General features: G+C 37.6%; 1 protein-coding gene across 2 annotated transcripts in view; it reads left to right on the top strand.

Annotated features, from left to right (window-relative positions):
• Positions 1 to 11,590, top strand: part of Gm9733 (predicted gene 9733) — a 37,248-nt gene extending 25,658 nt beyond the window's left edge. The window contains exons 3-4 of one of the 2 annotated variants that reach the window (XM_006530092.3): positions 9,992 to 10,103; positions 11,383 to 11,590. In XM_006530092.3, the coding sequence (XP_006530155.1) occupies positions 9,992 to 10,101 (110 nt within the window). In that variant the 3' untranslated portion in view covers positions 10,102 to 10,103; positions 11,383 to 11,590. Of the gene's footprint in view, positions 1 to 9,991; positions 10,104 to 11,382 lie in introns of those variants that run through there. The other variant, NM_001076679.2, reaches the window with a different exon arrangement.
• The last annotated feature ends 5,584 nt before the right edge of the window (positions 11,591 to 17,174 follow it).

The raw sequence follows: 17,174 nt of genomic DNA, 5'->3' as shown, positions 1-17,174 counted from the left end.
TTTTGGGTTTTTTTTTATTTTTTTGTTGTTGTTGTTTTGTTTTGTTTTGTTTTATTTTGTTTTGTTTTTCGAGACAGGGTTTCTCTATATAGCCCTGGCTGTCCTGGAACTCACTTTGTAGACCAGGCTGGCCTCGAACTCAGAAATCTGCCTGCCTCTGCCTCCTGAGTGCTGGGATTAAAGGAGTATGCCACCAAGCCTGGCTACATAAAGTTTCTTTAATGAATGTGGATGCCCTTGCATTTGGAGCAAAGATGTTGAGAGTTGAGAGTTCATCTTGGAAGATTTTACTTTTGATGACTAACAAGTGCCCCTCCTTGTCTTTATATATATATATATCTTTGGGTTGTAAGTTGATTTTATTCGATATTAGAATGGCTACTCCAGCTTGTTTCTGCAGACCATTTGCTTGGAAAATTGTTTTCCAGCCTTTCACTGAGGTAGTGTCTGTCTTTGTCCCTGAGGTAGGTTTCCTGTATGTAGCAAAATGTTTGGTCCTGTTTGTGAGGCCAGTCTGTTAGTCTATTTCTTTTTATTTGGGAATTGAGTCCATTGAAATTAAGAGCTATTAAGGAGAGAGAACAGTCTGCACAGGCATTGTGCACGGGCAGCAGAAGCAACATAGCTTCTGGGACAGGGTCCCTTTTGGACCTTCATCTTCAGCCAGGAGGCAGAAATGAGCTCCAGACCTCTGGGTACCTACCCTGCAAGAGAGGAGCTTGCCTACAGAGAGTTCTCTGACCACTGAGACTCAGGAGAGAGTTGGACTACCAGGAGTGCTGACAGAGGCTAAAGAATCACAGGAGGAGCAACCTCCAGCCAGAGACAGCTATACCATCTAACTCCAGAGATTACCAAATGGCAAAAGGCAAATATAAGAATCTTACTAACAGAAAACAAGACCACTCAGCATCATCAGAAACCAGCATTCCCACCACAGTGAGTCCTGAATACCCCAAAATACCCAAAAAGCAAGATCAGATTTTTTTAAAATTTTTAATATTTTTATTATGTATTTTCCTCAATTACATTTCCAATGCTATCCCAAAAGTCCCCCATACCCTCCCCCCCCCCACTTCCCTACCCACCGATTCCCGTTTTTTTAGCCCTGGCATTCCCCTGTATTGGGGCATATAAAGTTTGTGTGTCCAATGGGCCTCAATTTCCAGTGAAGGCTGACTAGGCCATCTTTTGATACATATGCAGCTAGAGTCCAGAGCTCCAGGGTACTGGTTGGTTCATAATATTGTTCCACCTATAGGGTTGCAGATCCCTTTAGCTCCTTGGGTACTTTCTCTAGCTCCTCCATTGGGAGCCCTGTGATCCATCCAATAGCTGACTGTGAGAATCCACTTCTGTGTTTGCTAGGCCCTGGCATAGTCTCACAAGAGACAGCTACATCTGGGTCCATTCAGCAAAATCTTGCTAGTGTATGCAATGGTGTCAGCGTTTGGAGGCTGATTATGGGGTGGATCCCTGGATATGGCAGTCACTAGATGGTCCATCCTTTTGTCACAGCTCCAAATTTTGTCTCTGTAACTCTTCCATGGGTGTTTTATTCCCAATTCTAAGAAGGGGCAAAATGTACACACTTTGGTCATCTTTCTTCTTGAGTTTCATGCGTTTAGCAAATTGTGTCTTATATCTTGGGTATCCTAAGTTTTGGGCTAATATCCACTTATCAGTGAGTACATATTGTGTGAGTTCCTTTGTGATTGGGTTAACTCACTCAGGATGATGCCCTCCAGGTCCATCCATTTGGCTAGGAATTTCATAAATTCATTCTTTTTAATAGCTGAGTAGTACTACATTGTGTAAATGTACCACATTTTCTGTATCCATTCCTTTGTTGAGGGGCATCTGGGTTCTTTCCAGCTTCTGGCTATTATAAATAAGGCTGCTATGAACATAGTGGAGCATGTGTCCTTCTTACCTGTTGGGACATTTTCTGGATATATGCCCAGGAGAGGTATTGCTGGATCCTCCAGTAGTACTATGTCCAATTTTCTAAGGAACCACCAGACTGATTTCCAGAGTGGTTGTACAGGCTTCCAATCCCACCAACAATGGAGGAGTGTTCCTCTTTCTCCACATCCTCGCCAGCATCTGCTGTCACCTGAATTTTTCATCTTAGCCATTCTGACTGGTGTGAGGTAGTATCTCAGGGTTGTTTTGATTTGCATTTCCCTGATGATTACGGAGGTTGATCATTTTTTCAGGTGCTTCTCTGCCATTCAGTATTCCTCAGATGAGAATTCTTTGTTCAGTTCTGAGCCCCATTTTTTAATGGGGTTATTTGATTTTCTGGAGTCCACCTTTTTGAGTTCTTTATATATATTGAATATTAGTCCCCTATCTGATTTAGGATAGGTAAAGATCCTTTCCCAATCTGTTGATGGTCTTTTTGTCTTAATGACAGTGTCTTTTGTCTTGCAGAAGCTTTGGAGTTTCATGAGGTCCCATTTGTCAATTCTCAATCTTACAGTGCAAGCCATTGCTGTTCTATTCAGGAATTTTTTCCCTATGCCCATATCTTGAAGGCTTTTCCCTACTTTCTCTTCTATAAGTTTCAGTGTCTCTGGTTTTATGTGAAGTTCCTTGATCCACTTAGATTTGACCTTAGTACAAGGAGATAGCAATTGATCGATTCACATTCTTCTACATGATAACAACCAGTTATGCCAGCACCATTTGTTGAAAATGCTGTCTTTCTTCCACTGGATGGTTTTAGCTCCCTTGTCGAAGATCAAGTGACCATAGGTGTGTGGGTTCATTTCTGGGTCTTCAATTCTATTCCATTGGTCTACTTGTCTGTCAGTATACCAGTACCATGCAGTTTTTATCACAATTGCTCTGTAGTAAAGCTTTAGGTCTGGCATGGTGATTCCACCAGAGGTTCTTTTATCCTTGAGAAGAGTGTTTGCTATCCTAGGTTTTTTGTTATTCCAGATGAATTTGCAGATTGCTCTTTCTAATTCTTTGAGGAATTGAGTTGGAATTTTGATTGGGATTGCATTGAATCTGTAGATTGCTTTTGGCAAGATAGCCCTTTTTACAATGTTGATCCTGCCAATCCATGAGCATGGGAGTTCTTTCCATCTTCTGAGATCTTCTTTAATTTCTTTCTTCAGAGACTTGAAGTTTTTATCATACAGATCTTTCACTTCCTTAGTTAGAGTCACGCCAAGATATTTTATATTATTTGTGACTATTGAGAAGGGTGTTGTTTCCCTAATTTCTTTCTCAGCCTGTTTATTCTTTGTGTAGAGAAAGGCCATTGACTTGTTTGAGTTAATTTTATATCCAGCTACTTCACTGAAGCTGTTTATCAGGCTTAGGAGTTCTCTGGTGGAATTTTTAGGGTCTCTTATATATACTATCATATCATCTGCAAAAAGTGATATTTTGACTTCAACTTTTCCAATTTGTATCCCCTTTATCTCCTTTTGTTGTTGAATTGCTCTGGCTAGGACTTCAAGTACAATGTTGAATAGGTATGGAAAGAGTGGACAGCCTTGTCTAGTCCCTGATTTTAGTGGGATTGCTTCAAGATTCTCACCATTTACTTTGATGTTGGCTACTGGTTTGCTGTAGATTGCTTTTATCATGTTTATGTATGGGCCTTGAATTCCTGATCTTTCCAAGACTTTTATCATGAATGGGTGTTGGGTCTTGTCAAATGCTTTTTCTGCATCTGTGGAGATGATCATGTGGTTTTTGTCTTTGAGTTTGTTTATATAATGGATTACGTTGATGGATTTCCATATATTAAACCATCCCTCCATCCCTGCAATAAAACCTACTTGGTCAGGATGGATGATTGCTTTAATGTGTTCTTGGATTCAGTTAGCGAGAATTTTATTGAGTATTTTTGCATCGATATTCATAAGGGAAATTCGTTTGAAGTTCTCTATCTTTGTTGGATCTTTCTGTGGTTTAGGTATCAGAGTAATTGTGGCTTCATAGAATGAGTTGGGTAGAGTTCCTTCTACCTCTATTTTTTCGAATAGTATGTGCAGAACTGGAATTAGATCTTCTTTGAAGGTCTGGTAGAACTCTGCACTAAACCCATCTGGTACTGGGCTTTTTTTGGCTGGGAAACTATTAATGACTGCTTGCAAGATCAGATTTAAAATCCTATCTCATGATAATGATAGAGGATTTTTAAAAGGGCATTAATAACTCACTTAAAGAAATACAGGAGAACACAGCTACACAGATAGAAAGCCTTAAAGATGAAGCACAAAACTCCCTTAAAGAATTATAGGAAAACACAACCAAACAGGTGATGGGATTGTCAAAAATATCCAAGATCTAAAAAGGGAAGTAGAAACAATAAAGAAAACCTAAAGGGAGACAACTCTGGAGATAGAAACCCTAGGAAAGAAATCAGGAAGCATAGATGCGAGCAATAGAGTCCAGGAGATGGAAGAGAAAATCTCAGGTGCAGAAGATTCCATAGAGAGCATGGGCACAACAATCAAAGAAAATGCAAAATGCAAAAAGATCCTAACTCAAAACATCCAGGAAATCCAGGACACAATGAGAAGACCAAACCTACAAATAATAGGAGTAGATGAGAATGAAGATTTTCAACTTAAAGGGCCAGCAAATATCTTCAACAAAATTAGAGAAGAAAGTTTTCCTAACCTAAAGAAAGTGATGCCCATGAACATACAAGAAGCCTACAGAACTCCAAATAGACTGGACCAGAAAAGAAATTCCTCTGGACATATAATAATCAGAACAACAAATGCACTAAATAAAGAGAGAATATTAAAAACAGTAAGCAAAAAAGGTCAAGTAACATGTGAAGGCATACCTATTATAATTACACCAGACTTCTCACCAGAGACTATAAAAGCCAGAAGATCCTGGACAGATGTTATACAGATCCTAAGAGAACACAAATGCCAGCCCAGGCTACTATACCTAGTAAAACTCTCAATCACCATAAATGGAGAAACCAAAGTATTCCATGACAAAACCAAATTCACACATCATCTTTCCAAGAATCCAGCCCTTAAAAGGATAATCAAGGCAAAACACCAATACAAGGATAGAAACTACACCCTAGAAAAAATAAGAAATTAATCCTTTAACAAAACTAAAAGAAGACAGTCACAAGAACAGAATCCCAACTTTAACAACAAAAAAATGACAGGAAGCAATAATTACTTTTCCTTAATATCTCTTAATATCAATGGACTCAATTCCCAAATAAAAAGAAATAGACTAACAGACTGGCTATACAAACAGGACCAAACATTTTGCTGCTTACAGAAAATCTATCTCTGGGAAAAAGACAGACACTACTTCAGAGTAAAAGGCTGGAAAATAATTTTCCAAGCAAATGGTCTGTAGAAACAAGCTGGAGTAGCCATTCTAATATGGAATAATATCAACTTCCAACCCAAAATTATCAAAAAAGACAAGGAGGGGCACTTGATATTCATTAAAGGTAAAATCTTTCAAAATGAACTCTCAATTCTGAACTTCTATGCTCCAAATGCAATGGCAGCTACATTCATTAAAGAAACTTTTGTAAAGCTCAAAGCACACAAGGCACCTTACACAATAATAGTGGCAGACTTCAACACCCCACTCTCATCAATGGACAGATCCTGGAAACAGAAACTAAACGGAGACACATGGAAAGTAAAGACGTTATGAAATAAATGGATTTATCAGATATTTTCAAAGTATTTCATCCTAAAACAAAGGATATACTTTCTTCTCAACACCTCATGGTACCTTCTCCAAAACTGACCATATAATTGGTCACAAAACAGGCCTTAACAGATACAAAAATATTGAAATCATCCTATGTACCCTATCAGATCACCATGTACTAAGGCTGATCTTCAATACAAACATAAATAATAGAAAGCCATCATTGACATGTAAGCTGAACAAGACTCTACTCAGTGATACTTTGTTCAAGGAAGAAATAAATAATTTGTTACAACCTCAAGTTTATATCATTTCTTTACAGTATCTTCTCTGCCTCCATTCTGGTTTAGGTTTTTTTCATGAGCATTTTTGTCCTCTTTTGAGTGAAATTCCAACAGTCCACCTGAAATCCTACAGTATGCCAGTTATTTAAGCACCCAGCTGTCTGAGTGATGTTATAAGACGAAATTCATGTCTTTCTGCTTTGTGTGTGTGTGTGTATGTATGTATGTATATATATATATATATATATATATATATATATATATATATATATATATATATACACACACACACATACACACACAGCAAACCAAGATGCACCTTTATTACATGAAAATTTTAGTTTAGCTGCAATCTCTTTCCTTATTCAATCACCTTATGAGTCAGTAGGTTTTTTCAGGACTTTCCAGCCTTTCTCAGGACTCTCCTCATGCCGAGGTTAGACCTCTGCACTTGGCATACAGACCTTTTTGTGAGTTCACAAGCTAGATAAACACTGGGTCACCTAATTATCTATGTACATACCTGTTAAAACAGTAATATTTAAAAAGCACCAACTCTCTTAGATTAGGAGCCACTTAGATATTGCATAACAATACCCTCTGATGGCTCTGTCACATATGCTCATGAAAGGCAAATGCTATACACCCTGAATGCTCAGATAATAGCGATTTTCATTCAAAACAAATATCATTACATTCAATGGAATTATCTATAATGTCCAAGGATGATCTCAAATGGACAGTATTTTAAATTTTTCAAAATTACTTTCATATTTTTTTGTGGGCGCCAAAATTAGGTTTTATTTCACCATTAAATCCTCACCAGATTTGCTCGTTAAAATCTTTAGACCTCAAGAAATGAACTCCAATGTGATAAAATGTTGAAATCAGTTTCTCGTAACGTTTACAAAATGTCATATCACCCACCCATCTGATACTGGGTGTTGAATGTGGTATTTTTAGAGACTTTATTGATTTTTATCTGCATTTTCAAATGTCTGCAATAGAGTTTCTCAAAGGATATTCTTGACTCTTTTTAAGTCTTGGTTCTATAGTGATATTTCTCTACAGGGTTGTTGTGTAAACTTGTCATTTCTCTTGCATTCCATTAGTCTTTCTAGACACATGATGCACTACTTGTGGGGACTTAGAAAGAGCAGTGCATCCCATAGTACCAAAGAGAACAAGCTTAAGTACTGGACAGCTTCTGGAAAAAAAGTAGAGGAAAAAAAATAGAAAAAGCAAAAGGAAAACGGAGAAAAAAGAAAAAGAAAAAATAGTTCTTTATGGTTGGTCATTAGGAAGCTTAAGAAGACCTAACTGAACTTTATTGAAGCTCAACTTGCAGAACCTGTGTTGGAGGAAAGAAATCTGGGAACAACAAGGGCAGTACTTTTTAAAAAATATATTATTTCACATATTTATTTAGCGTGCCCCAAGCTAAATGTGATATTCCAAGGACCCAAGCTAGAAATGATATTCTCCGGATGTGAAAATTTTATTCCTTGAGCTTTATTTCTACTCAAAAGATATGATTTTCTTTATTCTGTTTTTCCTGGTTTAGTTTGGTCTTATAGCATTCCTTGAAGTTGGAGGCAATTGATTTCCATGCCTTGTGTAAAATAATTACTTTCTGTGGAAAACAATTGGCCACTAGTTTAATGTAAAACAATTAGACTCTGGTTACTCATTGGTACTGGAATCTTCAAAACCACAAGTTCATTAATCAGAACCAAACTGAGTATCAGATTTCGATTTCTCCTATTTGAGTGTACCGTCCAGGCCACTTTCTAGGTCAGAATCCCAAGAATGTTTACTATGTTGGATGTAGCAAAGCAGACCATTTTGGAGAAATATAAATATCGTCACGGGTATAAAACAACTTGTCTAAGTGAGACATGTGATCACACTCAGGGACAATGAGATACACCACAACTCATCAGAAAGCTGGAGCATGGGATGGCTATTATTTTAGAGAGAAGAGCAGGTAAGAGGCAATAGAATTTGTATCTTAATGCTGCTGCATATGGTCGGCTTTCTGTTTCTTCCTATGGTCCCACAAAGATCATTTAATTCTTGTTTGTGTGCAATTTCAGGCAATGATATACTTTCACTTGTGTTGTGGTGATAAAATACCCAGACCAAGAAAAGCCCAAGGAATGAAATGTTTTTGTGTAATTGATAATTCCAAAGAAATTGTGTAGGAACTAATTACTGTGAAAATCAGGCAAAAACTCAAATACCATATCCACAGTCAAGATTAAAGAGGAAAAGCACAACCATAATTTCTATTTACCGTGTAATTCTTGCTTTCTTCATTGATCATTCACATTATGGAGTCCAGTGTCTAAAAAATGATGCCACATAAATTCAGAGTGATGCTATCATGTTTATTAACAATCAAGACAATCCTCTACAGACCCACCAACAGACCAACTCAATTTAATCAAGTGCTTAACTGCAATTTTCCTCTTGGGCAATTCTAGGTTGGGGTAACATTTAAAACTAACTATCAAACAGTGTCTCATATTCATGGGCAAGTAAGAAATCATGCTTCTGATCCTCTTGTTTCCATGTTCCTGTGTTAGGATTATAGACACGAGCTATTAAATTATTTGTGTTGTTGGTTGCGATGCACTGGAGATTGAACCAGGGGCCTCTAATACACCAGGCAAACACTGCACCCAGGGAACTATGCACCCAGCCTGTTTCTATTCTTAAAATATATTTTGATCTTTGATTAACTTCAAAATTAATTACTTCATGAGAAACAGAAAGATTTGAGATGATATCTACACTAGAATGGACATTGACTACATGATGGTTGAGGTTCCAAACCATAAAAATGATTCTCATAGACTGTTATGTATACAGTTTTCATTCATCTTTTTCATGTTTTCAAGAAAGTGTTTTCACCAGGCTGTTTGCCACTTCGCCATGATCCCTTCATTCCCAAGAACATGGAATTTTCCAGCATGCCTTTTATCTAAACAAGGCAGTCTGTCATCATCCTCTTTCATGTGTATGTCCTGTTCACAGCTATTCCTGAGTACTTGAGATACTGAACCTGTTTTGCTCCAAAGACATGATCCTAGGGATTATGTGAAGTACCACCAATAAGGAGCATATCACTATTCCACTAACCTTGTGACCCTCCCTATGGATAAGTCATTTGAGCAGAATTCAAATAATAGTCACTGACTCACAGAATGCATGTTCATTCTGATGTAAATATCAGTGACTATGTTCCAAGAACACAGATTCACGATACCTAAAGGCCCACTGTGGAAGCAACTTACAAATTTTTTTATTTTTTATTTTAATTTTTTTAGTAACAGAACATAGCAAGTCATAAATCAAGAACTTTTATTACTGGAAACATGAAAGAGGTGGGTTACAATATTGCTGAGAAAGATGTTACAATCTTCAGATGCTCTCTAATGACACACTTAGTACCTGCATTAGTTGAAACTTGTAGTCTTCCAAGTAAATATATTCTTAAAAAACTAGAACTCTGCTTGTACATTCCAAATTATTCACCTAATTATCACAAAACTGTTCTATCAGGTACAAAAGACTGTATATGGCTATTAGCAGGAATAAATAATATCCAACATAATTTGGCTCTGGATCTTCAACATGCCAAAATCTACAATTCATTGAAGTTCTAAACAGTTGATAGGCCTTGCAAAAGTTTCAGTTTGAAGGTTAATTTTCTTTGTGTACATTTTATTTTCATGAAATGAAATGAAATGAAATGAAATGAAATGAAATGAAATGAAATGAAATGTGATACTGAGTACAAATTCTTTAGAAGGACAAGTTAATAAACTTACTTAAGGCCAATGGACAAATAGATACCTTGTAATGATGTCTTCTTCTTTGAACTAGTGTTTTGAATGGAGACAGACAACACATATGACATCCTCAGAGCTTTATTAGGCTTAGGATTCCACAGATGGGTCAAGAGAAGACCGCTGATGAAGAACTTCATGTGACTTTTCTAATGGTTTCTCCTGTTACTTTACTTTCAGAACAGAAGACAACAGATACTGCTAAAATCATAGTAGCTTCACTCCTTGGACCCAAACTTCTTCTGGTTATTGTCTCTGTCATGTACAGGCACAAGAAGCAGAAGGCCTGAATGTAAGTTACAATGGTTATAGCTATATTAACTTTCTCTTGCTGTGACAAAACACCATGACTAAAATAGCTTATAGAAGAAAGGATTTTTTTGGCCTCTTGTTATTCCAGAGTCAAATGAGTGCATTATGCTGGGGAAGACTGGCAACCAAAATAGATAGAAGAGTGTTCACATTCTAGCAGAATTTATGAATCAGAGTGAACAAACTCTAAATGGCAAAAAGCTTTGTATCTCAATGCTCTTCTTATGTGACATACTTTCTCTAGCAAGTATCTATCACCTAAATTTTACCAAAACAGAACTGCCAACTGAAAGCCATGGTACAAATATCTTAGGATGTAGGCAATGTTTCTTATTCAAAACACCATGTCTTAGGGTTATATTGCTGTGAACAGACACCATGACCAAGGCAACTCTTATACAGTACAACATTTAATTGGGACTGGCTTATAGGTTTAGAGGTTCAGTCTACTATCATGAAGGTGGGATTATGGAAGCATCCAGGAAAACATGGTGCAGGAGGAGCTGAGAGATCTATATCTTCACTTAAAGGCCATCGGGAGAAAGCTGGCTTCCAGGCACCTAAGACTATGTCTTAAAACCTATGCTCACAGTACCACACTTATTCCAACAAGGCCACACCTTCAAAGAGTGCCATGCCCTGGGTCAAACATATTCAACTCACCACACACCAGACAGTTTTCAGTCTATGGACTAACATATAAGGGGCAGGATCAATAGCAGGGCCATGTCATCACACAGTGTTAGGATCTGTGATAATGGACCATTTCTGAGGCTCTTCAAGAATCTCATTAAACAGTTTGAGACACCACAAGCTCCAAGAAAATATATGCATACTGCAGAATTTTTCAGTCCTGGATCAACAAAGATGCCCAAAGTGGCCTAGGGAATATGAAAAACATAGGCCCATAAGGAAGATTTGCTGTGCTGGCCTCACTGCTCCTGATTGAGGTGACTGAAGTGAATATGAGACAAAATGACCGTGGGAAACATTAATCTACATTATGGGCCAATATTTATGTATTTGAGATGGCCTATGACTCAGGAGCTAGGCTGCAATGATACACCACAATTTTATGATATGGTTATCTCATCCGCTCAGGATAGGAGTGCTAGGAGTAAAACTATATCAGGGACAATGTAGAACTAAGATTATGTGTAAGAAATAAACAAAATATTGAGTCAGAGGTGATTCTCTAAATGTTTCACTAACACTCTGCCACATTGCACTCTGAAAATCTGCCTTCATTTTTCTTACAGGGGCTCTCGAGAAGCTGTGGAAGACTGCCCCCAAAGACTCCTTAAAAAAATAACCCCAAAAGAGATTTTCTTGTTTTTTTTCCCTACATATGTGTTGTTATCCCAGAGCTCTAATGCTATGCATAGTTGTATTCTTGTGGATTTTATTGTAATTATTTTAAAAATAAAAAATTGAAAAAATAAAAATAAAGATGGACTTAAAGGTCAAGGATAATCTATTTAAGTACAAAGAATTTTGACATTACAGGAAAAGTATAAATATCAGGAACCTCATGCTAGAGGAGAATGGAAGAGAAAAAAGAAAACAGACTTGTTATTTCAGAAAACATGGATATCAGACACATGGTGGAAAATTTGACACATGGTGGGAAGGGGCAGAGATTTAAAAAATTAAAGCAGAAAAAAGTATCAAAACTGGTATAGTTGGGTTCTTGGCAGACCTAAAAGGAAGAGATAAAAAGTAGAGAAAATGATAAGATGATGGATTCTTAGCCTGACTACGGAAAAATAAAGTATACATATCTCCATCTTTATTAATAAATTTTAACCAGGATCCATGAAAGCCTCATATACACACTTATACCACATCCCCATGGCCCACTATTTGACTTTCTTATAATTTTTGGTCAAATCCCTCTTTCTTGTGACACCCAGAAACATTTCTTTTTTCAAATGATTCTCCTTAATTCATTAGCCATATGGATATTTTTTGCTGATCATACAATATTTTCTAAGATATCATCTTACTTACATATTTTATTAATTACTGTTATTTACCCTAGTAGAAGCTCATTTCCAAACAGGCAACAATATGGTCTCTTTTATCCACCATTGATAAATATGTTTCTATGACAATAATTATCTCAAGGTGAGTATCTAATAAATATTTTATTGTGTATTAAATCCTTAGTGTGATATAATTCATGCCACTGAAGTATGTTTTAACTTAGTGATTATATGAAACTTGTCAAACACTCCATTTCTATATACAGCCTTGTGAAAAGAAAGCATTTTTTCAGATAGGAAGGAGGTTGAAGAAATCCAGAAGAAACAGCAACTTTTCACTCAGTCCACTTTCTTCAATACCCTATGACAGAACTGGAGAAAGGCCATAGGAGAGACCAAGATATCTGAATAGGAATATTGAAGCCATGAGTACAAGCAGACTACATGAATTGGAACCACAGCCCTAGTCATTGCTATTGACAGACTTTGAAGCTCTTAGTAACTCTCTTTCTCTGTGACTTAGTATAAGAAATATACCTATGTGTATCTACATGAGGTAGAATTAAAAGTGCTTATCCCTGTCCCATAGTATTTATAAAATGGAAAAGTTATTGTCAACTTCTTGAGCCATGTAGTATTTGATACACATTAAAATATTTTTGTAGAGTCATTGGAATGAACAGTTTTTGAGCTGTATACAGATATAGACCTACTGTTGACTTTTTGGCGAACCTATGCAGATCTTGTCTGCTGGACCTAGGATCTGTGGATCAGAAGTAATGGAACAGACTATAGTCTATTGCTGTAGATAATCACAGTTCAGATTCAGTGTACATTTACACACTAATTTAACCAAGAAAGTAATGATCTTTGTACAAGTAATTTATACCAAAAAGCAAAGTAGCAAACTGCACTTAAAATGAAGAATTAGGGAGTGATGGGGCTGGGTCTATTACTTAATGGTGAGCATGAATTTAACATGTGTGAGTCAATGATTTCAACACCCCACTCCAAAAGAGGAGTAATGAAATAAGAGATTAAGAAAAAAGGAAAGGATAAATTTCAACTTGGTTGGCCTTAATTTAAGTCTGAGATTCTTTGATGAATAAGATAGGTGATCGTACATAATTCCTCTCTGTGCCTCATCCCTCCACACACTTGAAAAGAATAATAGGTAAAACTATTGCAAAGAGATGTGGAGCAGATTTGACATGTAAGGAGTACAAGATGTTAAACTCATTTGAACCCAATCTTTGTGTCTAGCCTTACATGCTATGAGAAGTAATGTTAATATTTTTAAGTTAGATTACGTTATATCTTTGACTACATATGGATTCTGTGAGGGGCTTGATTCTGATCTGAGGCCATAGATCTGTAGTCATAGTAGGACTGTGCACAGAGAAGTGTTTTTGGGAAGCATAAGTAGGCATGGAGTGTGTTGAATACTGCCTATCACAATAAGCAGGGCGGGGGGAAGCATTCTGGAGAAAGTCAAGAGGACCTGGGATGTATGTGAACCTGTTGAGGATGAACAGTATCCAAGCCATATGTTAAAACCACACCCTGATATTCTTAATGTGATTCTATTACATATAGCATATTTAAAGTGGGGGTTAAGGAAAATTGAGAACATTAGGGTGGGTCTCAATCTGACTTATAAAATGTAAGGAATATGCACACTGAGAAAAATAATGTGTAAAAACAGAAAATATAATCAACAATGAAAGGAGAGAAGTCACAGAAAATATAATATCCATGGACATTTTGACCTTGGAACTCAAGGCTTCAGAATTATGTGGAAATTAATAAATGTTGTTTTGTAACACCCCTAGAAATCTAACACAGACATCACCAAGAAAGTAAAATGTAAAAACTTTCAAAAACAAAGCAATTGTTGTGAAGACTCAGTCAGATCACGAAGGTGACTGAATATCAGGACAGGGAAAACTAGGTGTCTCAACTGATGAGAATAATGACTGTGTACTACAGGGAACATCTCACCTATACTCCCTTTGTATGGGACTTTAAGTGGAATTTGTCATTTCCAGGCAGTGAGCAGAGAGTTCTGAGCTAGAAGCCAGGCAAACTCATCAGGCTTTGGGATTTCTCAATGAATCTGAAGTTCTTAGAGTCACAGAATTTACACATGATTCTTCCGAAAAATGAAAAAAAAAACAATTATGTTTTTATTTGAATTATCATTACCTAATTGAATTCTATGTCCACCTGTTGCAGGTGATTAATGTACCATGCCAATGCACAGGTCTGTGGCTCTAGGGTCTCAGACAGTACCTTGAACATTCCATCTGAGGTAGTATGGAATTCCACAGGCAGGATTGGTCTAGAGAAGGAAAACGAGGATTCTACTCTTGAAACATGCTCATCTGTGAGTTTCAGGAGAAAGGTCTGATATGAGGACATTGTGAGGGGTAAGAGACCAAGAATCAGGTCTCAGCATCATGGAGCTCCTAGAATCTGTTCTGTACAGTGTTAGTACTGCTGATTTCCCAGATTCAACCTTAGGCAAGACGGGATGTTTTGACTCTTTCAGCATAAAAAGAATATCTGTATTGCAAGTACACAACTGTTGGATTCATGATTACAGAAACAAGGCAGTGAAGGTGCCTGGAAAGGAGAGAGACGTTACTTATGGTAAATTTGCAAGCAATATTTCTTTCTTTCTGGACCCTCCTTTTAATCCACTTTGGCCCCTCAGAACATCTATCTTTATGTCTTGGTGACCCACCAATCAGAAACAGAATGAAATGGATATTTCCCCATTTCCCAAGCCTAGATGTACCTGGCATCTGGCCTATTCCTCCCACATCTCACCTAGAGATACCCATTTACATCAGGATGAAGTTCCTGATTAATGATCAGTGCCAGAAATGGAGCTCATTCTTCTCTTAAAATGAACTTTTGGCCATCATTTATTGATATACTAATAAAGTAATTTGAAGAGTACAAATGCGATGCTTAGAACTTCATAAGCTTCGCACACATATAATCACTTCCTGGTATATTTAAGAGAAACAAACAAATTTGCACTTTGATAGGCATGTACATAATGGGGAGGTAGTATTACTTGGCATGGGAAGTAATAGAGTTTTAGTGGCTTATTGGTTACTTTTCTATTGCTGTTATAAAACATGATAAAAGCAACTTATAAAATGGGGATTTTAATCTGGCTTATAGTTCCAGACGCTTAGAGTCTATTATTATAAGCCAAAAGAATAGCAACTAGAGCATCAGAGTGCTCACATGTCAGAACCTCAGACAGGAGGCAGAAAACATGCTGGGCATGACATGAATCTTTCCAAAACTCAGTCTACTCCCTATGACATGCTTTTAATTCTTTCCATACAGTCCCACTAACTGCGACCAATTATTTAAACATATTAGCCCAAAGGGATAATTTTCATTCAAACCATCACAACTGGGATACAAATATGGTAGAGTTTCCTGGGGAAGGCCATGGGTTGTTATATTCATATCTAAACTCTTCTGAATCAAAAGCTTCTGTCATATCCACACTGCAGTGATATGGGTGAGATAGATCTCATCTTGCAACAGGGCTCCAGACAAAAAACTGAGAATTATTTTAGGTTTGAGCATGGACAAGCATGTGAGGGATTACTGTATTTTTGGAACAGTTTTGCCATGTTAAACTGTTTTCACTTTTAAAATTTATTCTATTAATTAATTATTATATTTATTTACCTACCAAATGTTGCTCCCCCTCGATATCCTCCCTGGCCTTCAAGAAGGTCTACCCCCATGTATCCCTCCTCCCTGGAGCATCATCACTCTACAGAATTAGGTGCACCTTCTTCCACTAAGGCCAGACAAAGCAGCTCTCTGCTAAATAAGTGCTGGAGGCCTTGATCAGTCCCTGTATGCTCTTTGGTTGTTGGCGCAGTCTCTGGAAGCTCCCGGGGTTTGGGGGGGGGGAAGCCAAGGTAATTGACACTGTTGATTTTCCTAAAGGATTGTCATCACCTTCCTTTCCTTCAAACCATTCCCTAACTCTTCCATAGGGGTCCCCAACCTCCATCCTCCATCCTCCATCCTCTATCCAATGCTAGGCTGTGAATATCTTTATCTAAGTCACTTGATTGGTAGAGCCTCTCAGAGAACAGGCATGCTAGAATCCTCTCTGCAAGCACAACATAGCAAAGTAATCATGTCAGGGTGTTCCTGCACATGGAATGGGTCCCTAGTTGGACCTTTCACTGATCTGCCATTCCTTCATTCATTCTCTGCTCCATTTTTCTCCCTGCATTGATTTTAGACAGTAGCAATTTAGAATAGAAAGTTTAGTAGGTGGGCTGATGTCCACATCCCCCCGACCCCCAATGAGGGTCCTATGTTTCTATTGGAGGTGGTCAGGTTCCATCTAACCACTGTTGGACATTTCAGCTAAGGTCATTCATGTTGAGTACTGGGATCCTCCCCATCCCAGGTCTCTGGGATTTTCTAAAGGTTCCACCCACTCCCCCCACCCATGGCAGGTACATATTTCTATCCATTCTCCTGGTCCTCTGGACCTCTCTCCTGTCTTCCCCTAAACCTGATCCTGCCCCAGTATCCCCTCTCCCTCCTCTCTCACACCCAGATCCCTCCTTCCCTCAGGCTCGCTCTAAAATGTTGGAGTAGGATGTAGGACAGCAGGAGCATTTATTTTTTTCTTCTTCCTGACTATATAAATACTATGAGACCCCATGTATCACATTCCTGTTACTGTGTTTCCTCAGTAAAATGCACTATACTCTCCCACTGTAAGTCAACGCACAGTAATTACTTCTTCAAATTGCTTGCATCAGGAATTTTCTTCATAACAATAGGGAAGGAATACTCTCTAAGAGTAGAGAAACATCATCTCTGTCCTGATTTGAATCACATTGTGATCTGAAATTCAGTCATATATATATACATATATAATATACATATGATATTTTCTTTTTTTCCAACTAAGAATTCTGTTACTGTTTGTTTTTTTTTAATTAGGTATTTTCTTCATTTACACTTCCAATGCTATCCCAAAAGTCCCCCATACCCACCCCACA

This window comes from Mus musculus, chromosome 3, assembly GCF_000001635.26.
Source record: "Mus musculus strain C57BL/6J chromosome 3, GRCm38.p6 C57BL/6J".
Lineage (NCBI taxonomy): Eukaryota > Metazoa > Chordata > Mammalia > Rodentia > Muridae > Mus > Mus musculus.
This window is presented reverse-complemented; position numbering and strand designations above follow the sequence as displayed.